Source organism: Ursus americanus, chromosome 9 (genome assembly GCF_024610735.1).
Source record: "Ursus americanus isolate L20-20 chromosome 9, mUrsAme1.1.p, whole genome shotgun sequence".
NCBI lineage: Eukaryota > Metazoa > Chordata > Mammalia > Carnivora > Ursidae > Ursus > Ursus americanus.
Genome location: NC_142135.1, coordinates 68010068 through 68030405, shown reverse-complemented (window position 1 = coordinate 68030405; position 20338 = coordinate 68010068). Strand labels below are relative to the sequence as shown.

Genomic DNA, 20338 nt, shown 5'->3' with positions numbered 1-20338 from the left:
GCCACCTAGAGTTTTGGGATTCTAGTCTTATTTTTTAGCTGTGTATACTTGGTCACATTGCTTACTTTTCTGAGTCTGCATACTTTCATTTAAACTACTGCACAGGATTTCTGTGAGAAATAAATGAGGTATTGTGTGCGAAAAGCAGTTGATTATTGAATACCAAGAGTTATGTGGGTATTTATTATTATACTGTTTTTGAAACAGATATGGAGCTATGCTTGCAGTCTTGGTCGTTATGTCCGCCCCTCCACACTTTACTGTCTAACCTCTTAGTTTAGTTCAGAGTGAAGTCTGTTTTGTTTTGGTTTTTGCTTTCTTAAGATAACAGCTATCTTGTGTGCTGTATATCCTATTGCCAGTCAACAGAAACGAGAACCAGAGAGTGACGTCTCTGCTTGCTTGTTGCTGCAGGGAGTAGGTAACTCCTGGCCTACTCATTCTATTAGCTCTTTCCAGAAGGGAAGGGAACTGAAGCATAGCTCTCCCGTGACATCACCTCTTCCCTCTTCCTCATCATCCCTGTGGCTTAAGACAAACAGAAGGGAAAGCTGAAAAAATAAGTTGGGTTCTTTTCTGCTGTGTGCTTGTCAGGCCTTCTGGCTGTTCGGGCTCCTGGGCAGCTGAAATAGGCCATTTAATGCAGACTCATTCAACCTTCATGCACTTTTGTCATGAAAGCTGAGAGGTCAGTGCCTTCATACCCTACTTTGATAAATGAAAACCAATGGTAAATGAATACGATAATCCTGATTTTTCACGTTAGAATATGTTTTAATGTGCAAGCGAATCACGATACCAGTATTTATTTAAGGTCCTTTTTTAGGTGCAAAAACTCCAGGCGATTCTAAAGCCAATGATGTTGCGACGTCTCAAGGAGGATGTGGAAAAGAACTTGGCCCCCAAAGAAGAAACTATTATTGAAGTTGAGCTAACAAACATTCAGAAGAAATATTACCGAGCCATCCTTGAGAAGAATTTCACATTTCTCTCCAAAGGTGGTGGTCAAGCTAACGTACCTAACCTTTTAAACACTATGATGGAATTACGGAAGTGCTGCAATCATCCATACCTTATTAACGGTAAGCCTGTGCACCAGTCAGCATGTTTAAATGACTCCAGAAGTTCTTTTCTCCCTCCCGACGGATGATTTGGTGGTTTGTGGTCATTACTGGGTCCTGTCATCCTAACATGGGTTTCGCCAGCTTGCTGTTCTTCGTGACGCCTCCATCCGTGCTGGCTGCAGGCGAGCGACATTGCCCCTGCTGATCCCTGCCACCGGACCTCAGCTCGCCGTTCTCATACTGCCCTGCCTCTGTTCTCCACCCCTCAGAAGGAGGTGTTGGTGCTCATGCCTAAAAATCATCAAAAGTGCTAACAGTTAAAGAGAGATTAGCTTCAATTGAGACTTTCTTGCTGTGTGTGTGTGTGTGTGTGTGTGTGTGTGTGTGTGTGTGTAAATCAGAGAAGTTAAAGAGGAACTGGTGAGAGAAGGCAGCTGGCAGCTGTCTGGAGACTTTGGTAAGAGAATTTCAGTCTAGAGACCTCGAGGACCTATTCCCTAAGAAGGGGAGATCATTTTAAAACTTTGATAACAGTTTGTTTCTGTTACTGTTATGGTCTTCCTGTTTTCTTAACTAAATTGACAGTGTCATGTAACTGATTTGAGTAAAAACCTGTATTATGTACTTCCAAAAATCATTAAATTGATAAGTATCACGTGTCTGGGCTGTGTGGGACACTCTGGAGGGTACGGGAGCCTTCAGGCTTGTCAGGGCTGGAGACAAGAGAAGCCACAGAGAGAGCGATGGCATTGAGACAGGCATACGGGGGTAGGACGGAGTTTGCCAGTCAGGGTCAGAAAAAGGAAGGGCATTTAGGCTGATGTCATAACATGAGCAAAGACAGAGAGACAGGAAAACAAAGGGGAACTTACCCAAAGTGTAAAGTCCTTGTCAGAAACAGTGGGGCAGTGAACGTCAGGCACATACTAGGACCTTGCTGTGGGAAGCCTTAAAGGCCAGGCCATGGGATTTTTGGATTTCGTCTGCAGACAGTGGAGAACCATGGCTAGTGTTTGAGCTGAGAAATGATTCGGGATGATTGATCTGGCAACATCGTATAAAACAGATGGGAGGAAGCAGGAAAGACATATAAGCAGAAAGTCCTGCTTGGATGCTCTTGCTGCCTGCTGTCCTGGCCAGAGTTCATATGGGTAAAAGAAAGGTGATGGCTGGCCAAGTTGGGGTGTTTGTGCACTATATTTAATGGGCCAGCAATGCAGTTAGGTTTCTTTCCAGGGGAGTAGGAACAAAGCTTGGTGTTGTCTTTATCACAACCCACGAAGTTCAAGGGCAGCTAATTTAAAGAGTTCCTGATTCCTGCCCCCACCCACCCCCCCCCCCCGTTCCTGACTGACACACCTGTCAGCTACCTCAGACCCACAAGTTCCTATTATTAGATGACAGAGGGGTCCACACCTGTAAGACCGCCTCATTGTAGCCCCTGAGATCATTGCTGTGGCATGACATCGATGAGTTTCCTTCTACAACTTGTGCTTTTTAGCTTTGTCTTCCAAAGAGGGTATTGTGCATGATGATTATAAGTTTACTGCGGCCAGCCTACTAATCACCATGGGTTGAAGAGCCTGTAAGGCCATACGGGGAGTGTCAACCAGCCTGTTCTGGAGTTGGGGAGCTGGAGTTGGGGCTTAGGGTGACTGGTGGTATGAGTAAAGCGCAGGTGCTTGTGTGACACACGCACGCTCTTGCATTTAATATCTGCTCAAAAGAAAGTGAGGAGTAGTAGCCTCCAAGGGGGAAGCGAGGGCAGTCACAAAAGAGCTGAAATGCTGCCAGCAGGATGCGTGCGAGAGGGTTTTCCTCAGGGGTGGCTGTCACATACCCGCTTGCAGCTCCGTCAGGTTTGCCTTGTCTGCTTACGTGCCAGTGACATGCACTGAACATTTCGAGGGAGGAGTCGTGTGTCCCGTCGCGTCCCCCCCCCCCCCGCCACCCCCAACACAGCTGGTGGGTCCCTTCCTTGGCTGATCGCTTTTCAGGGTCATCTTCTATACTTCATCGTTCACCGGGAGTCTCTCGGGACTTGTAAGAGTTGGGTCTGTGGCATTGTCCTAATTGCGCACACCTTGGGGTCGGCGTTTCTGTCCCTGCAGTTCATGAGGTATCTCTTAAGCAGGTGTCTTTATATGCCTTCATGTTGAGAAGTTGTAGTTAAAAAAGATACCTGCACACACACCCCCACATGCACATTAGGCATTAGAACTGCCCATCACTCAGTGTGGATGTTGGGCCTCCCGGAGGTTGCTCCACGGCCGCACCGCGCATTCTCATCCACAGTCTGAGCAGAAAGCATACTGAAGTGCTGCTAACCCTGCACACGTGCATGGAGCTGATGCAAGGACGTGTTCAGTGTGGCCGTTTAAACTGACATTTGTATGGGTGGTGGCAAAGCCAAGCAGCCCTGGTCAAGCTAAAGTTCAATTCAGGAAAGCATGACGCTTCTGTAACTGTGCAAAGTAGAAGCAACTGTACGTGTAAGTTGGTAACATACAGTAATAGAAGCAAAGCAGAAGGAAGAAAATTAGGAATGACGGTGGAACACAAGCCAAGTAATACTTTAAATGTGGGTTAATGCCTTAAGGGCTTAGCACAGTGTTTGGGGTGCGCTGTGAGCACTTGGTAAGTGTTGCTTTACTCTCTCCGATAAGCGGGTAAGTGGGGAATGTAAATGCAGTTCCTATTACTGGCCCAAGCTTCAATAGAATGGAATGTCCAGTGTTAGGTTCCCTGTGTGAGAGTACAAATGATGTTGAAAACTTGGTCAGGGTCCCCTAATGGTTATGAGTGACCCAGGAGACATTTGTTGTCATTGTTGGGGGTCGGAGGAGTGTAGAGAAAAGTGGGCAGAAAGAAAGTCAGCCGAAGCTTACATGATGGAATGAATTTCAGATACAAAACTAACTTTTTTTCTGGTAATCTGCAGAAGAAAATAATTTCTTGTTTGTGGCTGGATGACATTGGCTAGATAATAACTTCTCGTTATAGCTAGCTAACATTGCAGTTCCTGTCCTCACAGTGACCATCTGTTTAAGGGAGAAGACTTCCACGCTCGTTTCAAGTTATCTTTGACACCACACACACACATTTTGAAATGGAGCATGAACAGTAATTAGGGCAGTGTCAACAAAGTATTTTGGCTTATCATAACCTATTTCCAGTTAATTTTCAGACTGATATTTACAAATCTAACATCAAGGTAAATAATTGGTAAACTTGGACACTTTGGCTGTGACATCAGAAGGCAGAAATTGCTTTCCTCCAGCACCTTCCCTGAACTTCTTTCCTTCAATCTGGCCATAATAAGTATAGTGCTAGAAGAATCATATAGGAAATATGTTTGCTGATTTTTTTTAAAACTGGCTGCCACTTTAAGAACCTTGAATTCGTAACAGAGCTGGATTGATTAATTCAGCAGTAGCTTTTGTCAGGTAAGAACAAATGTGTTTTAATTTGGACGATTCTTTATACGATGAGAAATTATTAGTAGCAATCAAAAAGCAAAGTTACTTTCCTCATCTCTGAATAAATTTAAAATGAAAAAATTTCTCTGCTAATTTGAGAAATTATTTGTGTTTTCAGTTTTTAGCTGAAATTATTCAAACGTTGGATATTTATCTTGTCAAAATCATTATTTCATTTTTGAAGACCATTCATTGGCCCTTAGCTTGTTTTAAACTAATATACTGTATTTTGATTCTGAGTTATAATTTTCATATAGACAAAAAATAACTACCCAAATATCAGGAGTAAAATCTATTTCTGAATTGTAAAAAAACTTTTACTATATCGCACAAGAACAAACTTTTTAAGAAGACCTAATGTAATACATAGACTTAAGTCTGTTTCCTCTATTTCCTGAGGGCCTTCTTGTCCTGAATCCAGAACCTAGATGTCTAAATTTCATGTTTTGAAAAATATTATTTGGGTTTATTCAAGAACATTCTTTATTCAAGAACATTCCTGCTAATGCTCTTCAGCAGCATTTTGTTTGTCCCTTTTCCTGGTTAAAACCTTTCCCCTTTTCCCCACTTAGAGAAGAGTCCTGAGCATTAGCCTCTTACTCCTGTGGAAAAGGTAGTGAGGGACTAGCGATTCTGTCCCAGCTGGCATTTAGGGCCGGGCCCCCTTCCTCACAAGTAACAGTGTGCTTTGCAGAGGCCATAGTGCCTGGGTGAGGACATTAAGTGACTTTAATCCTTTGTCAGTAAGATTCTTTGCTGATTAATAATTAACAAGCCGTATTTCTGCATATGTGACCATGCCATAACTTAATTTGCACAGGTGCCCTTCGAGTGGAAATAGGACAGCACTTTTCTTGCTTCCGCCGCTGCTTGTGGAAGTTCTGTCCTAGAGGCTTTGGGGTCTAACTCACCTACCCTTTAAGGCCCCTTTGAGATTTATGCATACTCATCCCGTTTATTGTTAGTTCACACACTTGTTTGAAACCGTTGGTAAGAAGAATAGTTTACACTTTCTGGCACAGCTGAAAGCTGGGAACCAATCCCATTAGGTGGATTTGTTTGTTTGTATTTTCTCAAGAATAGGTGACCCTACCCCCCATCCTTAGGGAGAGGCGCTGAGCATAGCAGCTCTGGCCTGATTAACTCCGAAGATGGGAGGAGGCCAGACTGGTGTCGGCTAATTCTAGCTAAGCCACCTAAGCAGTTGAAGGGAGCTTAGCCTGTGTGTGTTTGGGGGTTGCCGGGGGGGGGGGGGGCGGGGGTGTAAGCACTTCTTTCCTGACGTCATTCTCTTGAGGCTTCTCTGATGCACCCGAGTCTTTGAGCAAGCGGAAATCTGCGCGAGACTAGGAGAAAAAGAGGGCTGGGCGTAGAAGCCTTATGTGAGATAAGGTGGTTTGCTGCTGTTGTTTTTTAAATGCTTGAAAAGCTTTGGCTACTTCAAGATAGAGTTGTTGTACCTCATGAAGCTATTAGTTGAGAATGATTATTGGAGGGAGACAGAGATTGCAACAGAAGATGTCGTTCAGAACCCCTAAAAATCCCTTAAAATTATCCAGAGAAAAGAATTCCCTTTTGTTGCCCTCCTTTGGGCTGTATTTACATGCGGTTATCTACGAAAACTACTGCCCTGACACTGTGGTTATTAGAACTCTATTCCCTTGTTTCTTAGCTTCAGAACAGATTTTGCTGTTTGTGTTTATATTCAGCTAGTAAACAGTTCTTCATTTCTTTAGCAATTTAGGTTCCAAATTTTCTGTAGGTATCTGGCCCTTGGCTTGTTTCTGCCACTTCTGGCTTGACAGTCTGTTGTTGAAATTCAGTTTCTACAGACAGCAAACATTTGTTTGTTGGAAAATGTGGTTTTTTTCCCCCCAAATGTTTAAATGTGTTGTGCTTAAAACTTTGATCCCTTTTATACTTCCATGGTTTTGTGTTAGACCTGACTTTCCGGAAGTGGACGGATTCATATTCATAAACATGAATGTGGCGCTCTGGTTCCTGTAGTTAGCGGTGGGTTTTGAAAGCAAGTTCATTGTTTGTAGTAATAAAAACCTTTTACAGTATTCACGTTATGCTGTCCAATCTCTGCAGGTGCTGAAGAGAAAATTTTGGAAGAGTTTAAAGAAACACACAATGCAGACTCTCCAGATTTCCAGCTCCAGGCGATGATCCAGGCTGCTGGCAAGCTCGTGCTGATTGACAAGCTGCTGCCAAAACTGAAGGCTGGTGGCCACAGGGTGCTTATCTTTTCCCAGATGGTGCGCTGCTTGGACATACTGGAAGACTACCTCATTCAAAGACGGTGAGGCCACCGCGCCGTAAGAGTAAAAAGGAAATAAAAAATGACCTTTCAGAGGGCTCCAAGTGGCTCACCTCAAAGTGACATTCATAATAGAGGGGAAGGAGTGGGGGAAATGTGTCACATCTTTCTTTAAAAACTACTGACGTATGCGGCCGTTACTCCATGTGGTAACTGCAGTAGGACTCCGTGTACTTTCGATGGCGATTTCATTTCCCATTTCTTTCATTTGACTGGGGGAGATGGGTCTTACCTAAAATCAAAATTGTTTGTTATTTGACTGTTAGAGGTGTCAGCTTTTTTAAAAAGTCTTGTTATTTTATATTAGCTAGGAAGTAAAATAAAATTTAGTTTTTGAGCATTTCACCAGTTACATCCCAAACTGCAATAAAACCTGTTTGCTCTGAAGTGATTTCTGATAAATAATATTACTCAGGTAATATATATCTCGTGCTGTAGTACTTGCTTTACAAAAAGAACCAAGCGTGCCGTAGCCACGGGGCAGGCCTCCCTGTTAACCCTGCCGTTTTCTAGGTACCCGTACGAAAGGATCGACGGCAGAGTGAGAGGGAATCTCCGCCAGGCAGCTATCGACAGATTCTCCAAACCTGATTCTGACCGGTTTGTTTTCCTCCTGTGTACAAGGGCGGGAGGTTTAGGCATTAATCTTACTGCTGCTGATACCTGCATCATCTTCGATTCCGACTGGAATCCCCAAAACGATCTCCAGGTAAACACACAAGAAAATCGCCCCGATGCTTTTTTTTTTTTTTTTTTTTTTTTTTAAGTCATTCCACTATGATGAAGAATCCCCAGTCAAACCAGTAAATTAAAGTTGTGTCGTCACTCAGGCGGTGTCCCCTGATCGGGCAAATGGACCAAGTTAGTAACCAATGTACTAATAATGTCAAGGTCATTTCTTAGTATGTTAACTTCTGTACTGCACCTCTACATATTGGAACTGGCACGTGAGTCTTTTCTTCTTTGGTAGCCATTCATTTCCTTTTTCTTCCAGGCTCAGGCTCGATGTCATAGAATAGGACAGAGCAAATCTGTGAAAATCTACAGGCTGATTACGAGGAATTCTTACGAGAGGGAAATGTTCGACAAGGCGAGTTTGAAGCTCGGCCTGGATAAAGCTGTGTTGCAGTCCATGAGTGGGAGAGAAAGCGCTACCAATGGGGTAATCCACACTCGCCCAGCCTGCCTTTATTCTGGCTCCGTAACGCGACTTAGCTAACAGGAAGAAATTACCCAGCATCGAATCACTTCTCACCCTCACTGTTTTCAGCCTATTTTGTCACATTGTCTCTTTTATGAGTCCAGTTTATCCTCCTTGAGGGGCGTCTGGGTGGCTCAGTCGATTAAGTGTCTGCCTTTGGCTCCACTTGGGATCGAGCCCCGCGTCGGGATCCCTGCTCAGCACGGGAGTCTGCTTCTCCCTCTCATTCTCCCTCTGTGCTTGCTCGCTCTCTCTCAAATAAATAAATAAAATCTTTAAAAAAAAAAAATCCTCTTTGAGTACAGTGAAGCATTTGTATCGTCTACAAACATTTCAATTCTAAATGATTTTTAAATATCTCACTAAAACAGGTACAACAACTTTCCAAGAAAGAAATAGAGGATCTGCTACGAAAAGGGGCCTACGGTGCACTCATGGATGAGGAAGATGAAGGGTCTAAGTTCTGCGAAGAAGACATCGATCAGATTCTCCTGCGGCGAACCCACACTATCACCATTGAGTCTGAAGGGAAAGGTTCCACATTTGCTAAGGTGCGAATTGATCTGAAGAGGCAGGTTTTCTATAGACGTGCAGTAGAGTTCGCTTAAAGCAGGACCTTATAAAGTGCCCACAATGTGCATACGTAACGTTGGTTTTGCAATTGAGAATTAAGAAAGTAATTATGACCTCCCTGTGGAGCCCCTAATGCATAGAAGATTCTTTGTGTGTGTTTTGGATTCCCTTCTCTGTGTGTGGCCCTGGTAGTCACCCTCACCTTGGCCTCCTATCTGCTTCCCGTGTCCTTGACCCCACCCTCCCCACTTCCGGAGCTCCTGCTCTGACATCATCTTGCTTCCTGAGATTGTGATCCCTGACCGAGCCTGTAAGAACAGTTGAGTCACTCCTATCTTAAAAAAGCCTCTCATCTGTTTTGCCCTCCAGCTACAACTCCGTAACCCTTCTTTCACAGCTGAAATCCACCTGAGTGTTGTTTGTACCAGCTGTCCCCACCGCCTCCTTTTCTGCTTAGTTTTCAGCTTCCAGCCTGCACCCCTCCCCCCACCCCTCCAGGAGACCAGATCTGATGAAGGTCACCATGGAGCCTTCCTTCCCACCGCTTGACTGAGAGTGCCTTCTGAGGCTTCCCCTGCAAGTGGTTCCACCCATCCACACCCAGGCCCACATTACACCTTTATTTTTAACAGCTTTATTGAAATGTTATTTACTTACCATAAAATGCACCAATTTTGAGTGTACAGTTCAATGTCTTTACCGTATTTGCAGACGTGTGCTGCCATCACCGCATCTAAGTTCAGAGCATTTCCATCATCCCAGAACCTCTTGCCCCTTAGCAGTCAGCCTCTCCCTCTCCCCCTCCCCTGCCCCTCCCCTGCCAAGTCCTTGCAGCCACTAATCTACTTCCGCCTCTGTAGATTTGCCTACTCTGGACATGTCATAAAATGGAATCATACACCATGTGGTCTTTTGTTTCTGGCTTCCTTCACTTAGCATAGTGGTTTTGAGATTCATCGGCGTCGTAGCGTGTGTCCGCAGTCCCTTCCCCTTTTTTGCCGAACGTTGTTCCTATTATACAGGTGTACCTCTTTTAGCAGTTGATAATGGGCATCGGGGTTGTTTGTCCATTCACTAGTTGATAATGAAATTTGGGTTGTCTCCACTTTGGAGTTATTATGAATGTTGTTACAGACATTTATGGACAGGTTTTTATGTGGCCATATCTTTTCCTTTCTCTTATGTATGTACCGTAAATAGAATTGCTGGGTCATATGTTAACCCCGTGTTTAACCCTTTGAGGAACTGACAGATGGCTGTCTAGTGACCGTACCATTTTTTTCTTCACACCAGCAGTGACTTTGAGGGCTCCATTTCTCCATATCCTCACCAACACTTTTTATTTTCTGACTTCTTGATTGCAGCCATATCCGTGATGTGAAGTAATAGCCCACTCTGGTTTGAGCTGCAGTTTCTGGCGCTGCTGAGAATCTTTTCTTGTGCTTCTTGGCCAATAAGTGTATCATTTTGGGGAAAATGTCTGTTCACTTTTTTTTGTTCATCTTTTGAGTTACTTGGCTTTTATTATTGAATATTAAGAATTCTTTATATATTCTGGATAAAAGTTTCTCATTAGATAAAACGATTTGCAAGTATTTTCTCCTAGTCTTTTTTTTTTTAATTAACATATAATGTAGTATTTGTTTCAGGGGTACGGGTCTGTGATTCATCAATCTTAACACAATACACCACACTTACCACAACACATACACTCTCCAGTGTCCATCACCCAGCCACCCCATCCCTCCCAGCCCCCTCCACTCCAGCAACCCTCAAGTTTGTTTCCTGAGATTAAGAGTCTCTTATGGTTTGTCTCTCTCCTAGTCTTTTGTTAGTGGTGTTTAATTTCAGTGAAGTCCTGGGCGCCTGGGTGGCTCAGTTGGTTAAGCATCTGCCTTTGGCTCAGGTCACAATCTCAGGGTCCTGGGATTGAGTCCTGTGTCTGGGTTCCCTGCTCAGCGGGGAGTCTGCTTCTCCTCTGCCTCTGCCTGCCGCTCCCCCTGCTTGTGCACGTGCGCTCGCTCTCTCTCTCGCTCTAATAAATAAATAAAAACTTTATAAAAAATTTTAAGTAAAGTCCAGTTTACCCATTTTTTTCCTTTTATTGTTCATGATTTTGATATGTTGTCTAACCTAAGGTCGCAAAGATTTGCTCCTGTTTTCTTCTATGAGTTTTATAGTTTTCACTCTTACATTTAGGTCTGTGATCCCTTTTGAGTGAATTTTTGTGTACGGTATGAGATAGGGCTCTGTCTCCTTCCCTTTGCTTGTGGACATCCAGGTGTCCCAGCTACTCAGTCTTGGGAGGCTCCCTCCTCTGGGCTCTGTGCCCCAGCACCTTCTCTCTCACATCTCTCAGCCCCTTTCCAGGTTCTGTTCTCTGTCCTCACAGGCACTTCACATCCGGTGTGTGCAAAGCCACACTCCTCATCCTGTCTCTCCACTCTCTGTGTGCACACACTCACATCCCCGGTTTTTCACCTGACTAATGCTGGGCAGACGCCAGAGTTGGCTGCTGAGGTTTTTTTCTTGGCTTCCCTCTCCTCCACCTCCTCCTCTATGCTTCACATCCACCTAGATTCTAGCTCCTTCCATTTTACTTTTTAAAGAATGTATTTCTAGACTGCTTTTCTCCACTTCTGCTGGAGCCGTTGTCAGTCTTTGCAGCTTGCGCTCTCAACCACTGCAGTAGCCTGTTCCACCCTCCCACGTCCCAGGACATCAGTGTGATGTCTCTAACAGGTGGCTTTGGATAGGAGTGTGTCCATCTTGAGATTATTTCCATTTTGAAAGAGTTCATAGCTACCTCAGGATAGAGTTCCAACCCTATTAACAGGACGTGCAAGGCCCTGCGTGACCTGGTTTCTGCCTGCCTCACCAGCTTGACCTTTAGCTGCTCTCCCCTGACTACGCTTATCACCAGTCACATGACACAATTGCCTTTCCTCTCTTCTGAGCCTTTGCACATGCTCTGCCGTGAACATGTCCACATACTTTCCTGTTCTCGGAGTTTTTAACAGTCCGGGCCAGGCATTATATTCTGGGGAGCCTATTCTTTCTTCCCAGCAATGCCCTTCCTGCAGCCCCTCATGAACCTGGCTAGGTCCCTCCTCTGTGGATCGGCTGTACCTGTATGTACCATTGTCACCGTCGTTGATTACACTGTACTGTCATCCTTTGCTTCCTGATCTGTTTAAGCCCCTGGACAGAGAGCTGCCTGAGGGATGGTCTTTCATCCCAGCCCACCGACTGCAGCATCTGGCACACGGTGCAAGAATGCATACGTGTTTGGCTGAATGAGTAAATGAAAGCTGCTTTGCATTCTGCCTCTGAGAAAAGCATCTCAAAGTAATGCATATTTTTTTCCCCTTTAGGCCAGTTTTGTTGCATCTGGAAATAGGACAGATATTTCCTTGGATGATCCAAATTTCTGGCAGAAGTGGGCTAAGAAGGCTGAATTGGATATTGATGCCTTAAATGGGAGGGTGAGTGAGAGGTCCCATTCAAACCCTATTTAATCTAACCCAAGGGATGCTGTTTTAGAAGTTTCAGATTTATCCGCTGTCTGTTCTAGAACAACCTGGTGATTGACACTCCGAGAGTGAGGAAGCAAACCAGGCTGTACAGTGCAGTGAAAGAAGACGAGCTGATGGAATTTTCAGACTTGGAGAGTGATTCTGAAGAGAAGCCTTGCACAAAGCCACGGCGGCCCCAGGACAGGTCGCAGGGCTATGCACGGAGTGAGTGCTTCAGAGTTGAGAAGAATCTGCTCGTCTATGGGTGAGTCAGACTCATGGGAAAAACAGAATTTTACTTTATTTATTTATTTTTTTTAAAGATTTTATTTATTTATTCGACAGAGATAGAGACAGCCAGCGAGAGAGGGAACACAAGCAGGGGGAATGGGAGAGGAAGAAGCAGGCTCATAGTGGAGGAGCCTGATGTGGGGCTCGATCCCGGAACGCCGGGATCATGCCCTGAGCCGAAGGCAGACGCTTAACCGCTGTGCCACCCAGGCGCCCCAGAATTTTACTTTAAATACAGAGTTGTAATGAGCGTAGAAAAGTGCATCTGTGTTTGGATGCCCACGACCCCCCATGGTGCAGTCAGGTACTTGATGTGCAGCGAGTGTGCCAGGACCCAGGGTTGTTTGGTTCAGACGCTCACAGTTGTCCATGTCCTCGTGGATTTGAAGGAGCACAAGGTTGTCCCTTAAGCAATTATATCAGATCCAAATTTACCTCTTGGTGACTAATAACTCAGAACAAAGTCTCAAAGTTACAAAATCTTTTCCTACTTTAACTTCGCATAAAATTTTTTACTATGGTAGTCTTCCAGTATTTTTCTGCTCTAAAAACTTGTTAAAGGCAATCATCTCAGTTTTAAAGCTCTTCCAGCTCACCTGGAACATAAACGGGTGGTTATTTCAACTCTGAATGTGTCGTACTTTTCCTGCCGGACAGCGTGTCTCTGAGCGGCGGGAGCCACATCTGATTCATCTCTGAATCTGTGTGGAACACCACACAGTGCTCTGAGTGATGGCGGGGTGCTCGCTAAATATCTGAATCTGCAAATAAGAATTCCCTGGCATTTTATGGAAATGTAGTCAAGTTCCATTCAAATAAAAACTACCAGCAAAATGATATTTCTGTAGGTCTGATGATATCCTGCTTTTGATGATTTTTTCCAGTGGGTTATCATGAGTTTCAGAGTAAATACACACCTTCTGTTAACATGGCACACAGGGCTCTGACCTGGCTCTTGTCTGTCTTGTCAGTCCTTTCCCTGGGTAGCCCGGGCTTCTGTTGGGACAGAGCGCGCCGTCTCCCTCAGAGTGCCGTGCTCAGTCTCGTGCCGCATCTCTGTCTTTCTACACGTTCTTCCACTGCCCAGAGCAGCACGCCGCACACCCAGCCTGCAGACTTGATCTGCCCGGCAGCTCCTGTCGTTGACATCCAGCACAGGCACCCCTTCGGCACTCTGCACCAGAGTCTGGCTCGCACGTTCCATCACACTCATCACGTTGGTTCATGACTCCGAGGAGCAGGCCTCTCCTGCTGGAGCCCCACTTAGAGCTCCCTGAAGCCCAGGACTCTTTTCTCTGTCTTCAGGGAAGAGTCCAATGCCAGCAGACCCACAGTGAGTGCCAAATCAGTGATTTCTTATGGAATAAATGAAGTCCATCTGAAGCCCGTGCTGTATCTCAGCTCATTACCTGCAGCAAGCTAGACATTCTTTCCTGTCTGTTCCTATGTCTGGACAGACCCCTGAGCCCTCTGCTACTTGCCCCTGCTTGGGTGTTTCAACCTAATGATCGAAGTTGAGAATCGTGCTGGTGACTTTAGAAATGGAACATCTTAATAACTCCCAAAGCTAAGAAGTATGCGTAGAGTGCCGTGTCTTCGAGGAAAGGCCTTCCCTGCTCCCCTAGGCATCACTATGTAGGAAACACTTATCAGAGGCTGGGCACTGTGCCAGGATACTCAGACATGGCCGCTGCCTCAAGGCAGGTGGACAAGCAGAAATGGCAGGAAACTGTGGTGGTGGTGTAGCCGGGAAGACTGTGCAGATGGAGTGTAGAAGCGTGTCTCTCTCGTGTAAGACAGCTCCATATCATCTCCCCACTTCTGAGGCTGGGGGAGTACAAGAAGGGACTCCACAGACAGCCACATGACTTGATGGGTGGACATCATGGCTTAGCCCGGGTAGGAGAGAGAGTTGGGTACTGGGCAGGGAGAGAGTTCATGCAGAGGGAGCAGTGTGTTCCAAGGCCTGGAGGTGAGGACTGGCCCTGCAGTTTGAGGAGCTGAGAGTTCATAGAAGCCAGAGAGGACCAGGCCAGGACGCACGTCCGGGCCTGCTGGGGTGGGCCCTGTGCCTCTCACAGCCGAGGCCTCCCCGCTGTGCACAGTCCTTGGTCCCTAAAGAAGGCGGGAGAGGGGCTGGCTTCTGTCCTGACCTGCGGCCTTGAGGGAGACCCGGCGCAGACAGCATCTGCCCATCTGTTGTATGCTCCCACACCACACCACAACACCCGGACCAAAGAGCACAGCGCTGTGTCTCTCCGGGATTATAACCCCGAGTAGACTATTCAGGGTCAGCGGTGTGCTATTTCCTCCCGTGTACAGTTCTTCCTCCCACCCGGTTAACACGAGGGCCTGAGTTCGTGAAGCACGCTGCCTGTGAATGCTCTCGTACCTGGGAGTTAGCACTCCCTGTTTCAAAAGCAAGCTCACACCTATCCACAGTCTTTCATTGGTTGTCACGGCATCCCTTTGCGGTACATTGAGATACGACCATTCCTCCTCAGCATAGATTTGGGAGCAGCGACACCCACCTCAGGTCACCATGCATCTCAGATAGCTGGTCACCATTGAAGCGTGCCAGCCGTGACAGAGTGAGACAGAGCCTAAAGTGTCCAGGTCCCCGCGCACTTTCCTGTCCCCAGAGTTGCAGCCACTGCCGGATCTGACTGAGAAAGCCTGTGTCAGGCCCGTGGGCGTTACCTTAGTGACGGTTCAACTCAGGGCCCGCTCTGTAATGCGTGTTCTTGACTCTTGTGCCCCAAAGAGCTTTCCTGTCCCCTGGTGTAAATATGCTCGTTCTGATCCAAGGTTTCCTAACACTGCCGCCTGACTGTGAAAGGAAAGCCCCAAATCTTAACTGAAAGGCACCATCTACATGCTGAATATTTGCTTTGCAGCTGGGGACGGTGGACAGATATCCTTTCCCACGGACGCTACAAGCGCCAGCTCACCGAGCAAGACGTAGAAACCATCTGCAGAACCATCCTTGTGTACTGTCTCAATCATTACAAGGGCGATGAGAATATCAAAAGCTTCATCTGGGACTTGATCACGCCCACGGCGGACGGCCAGACGCGAGCCTTGGTCAATCACTCTGGTAGGTCCGCTTCATGCTGTCGGTATTGCAGGCTCGCAGAGAGCCTCCCGGGACCCTTGTGACGTGACCTAGACTCCCTGTCTCCCTGCCACGTACGTCAGAATGTCTGAGTCCGACATTGTCATTGGGGTTATAAAAGCTTCTATTATTATTATTACTACTCCGATTCTAGGCTTATCAGCCCCAGTGCCAAGGGGAAGGAAAGGAAAGAAGGTGAAAGCCCAGAGCACACATCCAGTGGTGCAGGACGCCGACTGGCTGGCGGGCTGCAACCCGGACGCCTTGTTCCAGGAGGACAGCTACAAGAAGCACCTGAAACACCACTGTAACAAGTACGTTTTCAAAGCGCCTGTACGAGTGACCGTTAGACTGGGCTTCCTGTTACGTGCAGCTCTACTGTTTTCTGGCTCCATGGTGCTGGCTCACAGGCCACTCATACACACCTGTAGATGACGGATTCTTTCGTCTTTTTTTTTTTTTTTAATTGTACTAGGCACATAACACAGTCTTTCCATTTTAACCATTTGTTAGGTATACAACTCATTGGTATTGATTACATTCAAAATGCTGTGTATACCACTATCTATACCCCAAGCCTTTTCAATGACCCCAGTGTAAGCTCTGCACCTCCTCCCTCCCTGCCCCAAGTCCCTGGCAGACACCATTCTACTTTCTGTCTCTACGAATTTGCCTCTTCTAGGTGTGTCCTCAATGGGATCATAGAATGTTTGTCTGTCTGTGATGTCTGGCTTACTTCACCTAGCAGAATGTTGTCAGGGTTTATCCGTTTTGTAGCTTGTGCCAGAATGTCATTCCTTTTCGAGGCCGAATAATACCGCATTGTATGCGTGTACCACATTTTGTTTATCCGTGCATCCGTCGACGGGCACCTGGGTCGATGGACACCTTTTTTGGCTATCCTCAGTAATGCTGCTATGAGTGTTGCCAGTAACTTAAGTCGTAACCAAGTTGTGTTAGAGCATTACTGGTTGTCTTGTATGACCCCACCTTCAACTGCCTGCTTCCAGTGGAGGGACTGGGGAGTTCACGTGGAATTTTTTTGCTTAATGAGTACGTCAGTGGCTGGGTCCTTTTTTCTCACCCGTGAGCCTAGAATCCTGTTCCTTCTCTTTATTTCCAGAACCTGATGATATGTAATTGAAGAATATTAAATCTGTGTTTATTTCAGTGCGGGGAGCTCTGTCGACTATCTGCGTGTTTAACTAACATCTGCGCGTGGCTGTTCTTCCCTTGCCGTGAGCGCGCATTTTTGAGAATCCGTAGTCGCACCAGCACGAACAGCTCCACCACTCGTAGCTTCGTGGGGCCTTGGGCAAGTTCCTCCGCCTCTTTAAGACTCACTGGCCTTCATAACCACCTAGGGCTCTGCAGCAAGACCTCCACTGGATGAAGCAGGATATAAATAAATGTGTGTCTCTCCTAAAAAGTAGCAAAAGTCTGAGCACATAGTAACTGGCAGCGTGCCAAGCACTTCACGTGCGTTATCTGTGTGACTTGTCTGAGATGAGCAGTGCTCTGTATCCCTGTTTCCCTGACAAGGAAACGGAGACTCTGGCACATCCGGTCTCAGCTAGTTAGGGAGCAGAGCCAGGTTGGAAGTCCAGAACGGATGAGGGCAGGGCCCTTGCTCCCAGCAACCCCTGCCCTCCTGGGAAGCCTGCCTGCCCCACAGGGTCTTCCCAGGCCTCACGTGAAGGGACTCTTGGCTGGCAGTGATGAATGGTTCTCATCCCTTTTTAAACATGGAAGTGCTTTCAGGGCCTACCTTTGATCATATCGCTAGATTTTTGACTGACAAATTTTTTCCTTTTTGAGTCTTTAAAAATCATCACCTCAAACCATTTGGTGCCTCAGAAACTGGTTGTTGTTACTGCTGTAGCATAATAGCTCTCCCTAAAATCCTGCCCCACTTGCATCTATTAGAAAACTTCTGTTTCCTGTGGTTTATGTGAACTTTGGGTCAGTAGCCTTCTGAGTTCTGGATTCAGACAGACCGGAAGTGAAGTGGTTTGGTGTGGGAACAGTGGCTCCCGTGCCTGGATCCCAGAGTGGCGAGGGCAGGAGTTTTTACTTTCCCGTTCCAATATCAGTAGCAGACTTTTATAGAGTACCCTCCCTAATGAGTATGTGAGGTGGAGCTAGTGTGCTCTTCTGTGTGGTCTCAGGAGAAGACTCCTCTCTGGGACAAGCAGGTGGTCTGTTTCTTCTTCCTATTGGATCATGCCCTGAGATTTCTCAGTACCTAAAGTGGGGAAATGTTGATGACCGGTAAGGGAAAATGAAACCCAAATCAAGGGACCTTCTAGAAAATAGCTAGCTAGTTCTCTTCAAAAGTTTAAAGAGACAAAGACAGAGGAACTGTCTTGGGTTAAAGGAGATGAAGGGGCAGGACAGTTCTGTTGCTCTGTGTGGCCCTGAGCTGGATGCAGTGGCAGAAGATGGTCACTAGTGGGATAGCCAGTCCAATGTGGATGAGGTCTGGAGACTCGTTAGTCTGGTCTGTCGGACTTATCAGGTGCAAGCTCCTTAGGGTCAGAGCCCACCTTCCGTCTACTTTGTTATCTGGCTGGTACCACTGAGATTGCCAGTTGCACTAGTTTGAATTTTTTGCTCTAGAAGAAAGGTGACATTCACAGTTAGCTCATAAAAGTCTCTGCATAACTGAAATTCCTCCCAAAGAAGAAAATTATGTCTTCTGTCAAAAGAGAGAAAAACCATTCAGATCTTTGCCACTGTGCTGTGCTGCGTTTTGGTTAAAAAAAGAGAACCCTGGGGCACTTGGGTAGTGCAGTCGTTAGGCGTCTGCCTTCGGCTCAGGGAGTGATCCCGTTGTTATGGGATCGAGCCCCACATCAGGCTCCTCCACTGGAAGCCTGCTTCTTCCTCTCCCACTCCCCCTGCTTGTGTTCCCTATCTGGCTGGCTGTCTCTCTGTCAAATAAATAAATAAAATCTTTAAAAAAAAAAAGAACTCTGCCAAAGGTGGAGGTATTCCCTTTGGAACTACCCTTTCCGAGCATCCTCTATAAGGAGATCCTGGCTGGTAAATTCTTCCCTAAGCAGAGAAGAAACAAGGTTCTAGCCACGGAGGCCCATACTGTTAGTTTTCTTTTGCCCGTTCAGTGTGGCACAACCAATTTTTAATCTTATCAAAAGAAAAATCTTAAAAAATTAAAACAAAATACCTGAAATGACTGTTTATATTGGAGCTTACCTAGCCTCACACTTTGTCCATCTAGATCCCATGTTGCTCAAAAGCAGACACCGGCTGGAGAGGCAGCATAGCAGGGGGTACCTGCTCATGTATGCGGGAGTGTCTGTTTTGATGAAGCTGCCCCTGGTTGTCATTTTGACGTTTTCAAGGACCCCTGCCATGTCCCAAGAGACATTGTGAGGTGGTGGGGTCAGAAGGCCTAATCCCAAGTGGTCCATGCTCAAGGTGACTCTGTGACCTTGGATAGGTCACTGGTCTTCTGTTACCCTCAGCTTTCTCATTTGTGAAGTGGAAATTATAACATGCCCCACTTCATCATAGGATGATTGTGAAGATCAGATGAGCTAGTATACACAAAAGTGATGTTAGCTGTAAAACATCCGCTAAGTGTGTGATGGGATGATGCAGCTAGGGAAACAGCATCTAGTATTATCACCGATCATGGCCAAGGAGGTAAGTCTGCAAATCCCAGTCCTGAAAGTACGTCAGGGGCGGTCCAGCAGGAGATGCCAGCCTCAGAGTAGACATGGGCCTTTGGGATTTACCAGGTGGGCTTTACCGAAAGAATTAAGTTTAAGCCATTGAGGAAATCCAAGTGATATTGAAAATCTGGTTCCTAGAATTCCATGGGTTTTGAGAAGCTGATTTTTTGAAAATGATGAAGAATTGGACATTGAAATGTCCAATGAATTGGACACATTTTAACCTCCTTTGTGTCATTTTTGTTATTTTTTAAGCTACAACCTAGGCTTCCAGGTAATATGAACTAGAAGGAATAAATAATGTTTAACACTCCTTAAGGGAGATGAGTGAGGACCCACCCCTTACCCCACCCCCATCACCATCTTCCTTTCTCGGAAGCAAAGTTGTATAATCTGAAAAACCTGACATTCCATATTGAGGGTTTATTGTAAGGTAGTAAAACCAGATTTTATATCTCGTTTATTCCTACAACTTCTGATGTGCTTCCAAAAATGGTATTAAGGCAGCAGCTGAGGAAATTTTATGAGATAATGAAGCAGAACAGTTACTGAAAGCCATCTGCTCAGTTGTTTACAAACTTGCTTCAATACTTCAGAGGCAATGGTAGGGTACGTGTCTAAACTTCACAAGCTGCACTAGGTAGGACTAAATGAAGTGCGCCTGGGCTGGGCTGAGCTCGGTCCCTCTCTGTGCAGCGTGAGCGGTTGCCAGGCAGGCCTGTTGGAAGCCAGCAGAAAGCACCACACAGAGGTGATTATGTGCCACCATCTGTCACGCTTCAAGCCTACCATACAGCATGGCTAATCAGCCTTGGCAGGATGATGGATGAACAGCAGCAGCTGCCAAAAGCCACTGTTGGCAAACAGTCCTGAAGTTAAGAACTTTTCCCCCCTCTGTCTTCCTCTCCAGGGTCCTGCTGCGTGTCCGCATGCTGTACTACCTAAGACAAGAAGTTATAGGAGACCAGGCAGATAAGATTTTAGAGGGTGCTGACTCAAGGTTAGTGCAAGTGCACGCCGCTCCGTACCTCCCTGTGATGACCCGGGCGGTCGGAAGACACCGCCGATTGTGTTTCGGA

At 46.2% G+C, this 20338-nt stretch overlaps 1 protein-coding gene across 3 annotated transcripts in view; it reads left to right on the top strand.

Annotated features, from left to right (window-relative positions):
* The window catches only part of CHD7 (chromodomain helicase DNA binding protein 7), a 185988-nt gene that overhangs the window by 148133 nt on the left and 17517 nt on the right, over window positions 1-20338 (top strand). For all 3 annotated transcript variants that reach the window (XM_045789040.2, XM_045789041.2, XM_045789034.2), the window contains exons 15-24: window positions 827-1082; window positions 6638-6848; window positions 7380-7575; window positions 7861-8028; window positions 8439-8618; window positions 12015-12125; window positions 12215-12420; window positions 15344-15543; window positions 15716-15875; window positions 20170-20259. In XM_045789040.2, coding sequence (XP_045644996.1) covers window positions 827-1082; window positions 6638-6848; window positions 7380-7575; window positions 7861-8028; window positions 8439-8618; window positions 12015-12125; window positions 12215-12420; window positions 15344-15543; window positions 15716-15875; window positions 20170-20259 — 1778 coding nt within the window. The remainder of the gene's footprint in view (window positions 1-826; window positions 1083-6637; window positions 6849-7379; window positions 7576-7860; window positions 8029-8438; window positions 8619-12014; window positions 12126-12214; window positions 12421-15343; window positions 15544-15715; window positions 15876-20169; window positions 20260-20338) is intronic.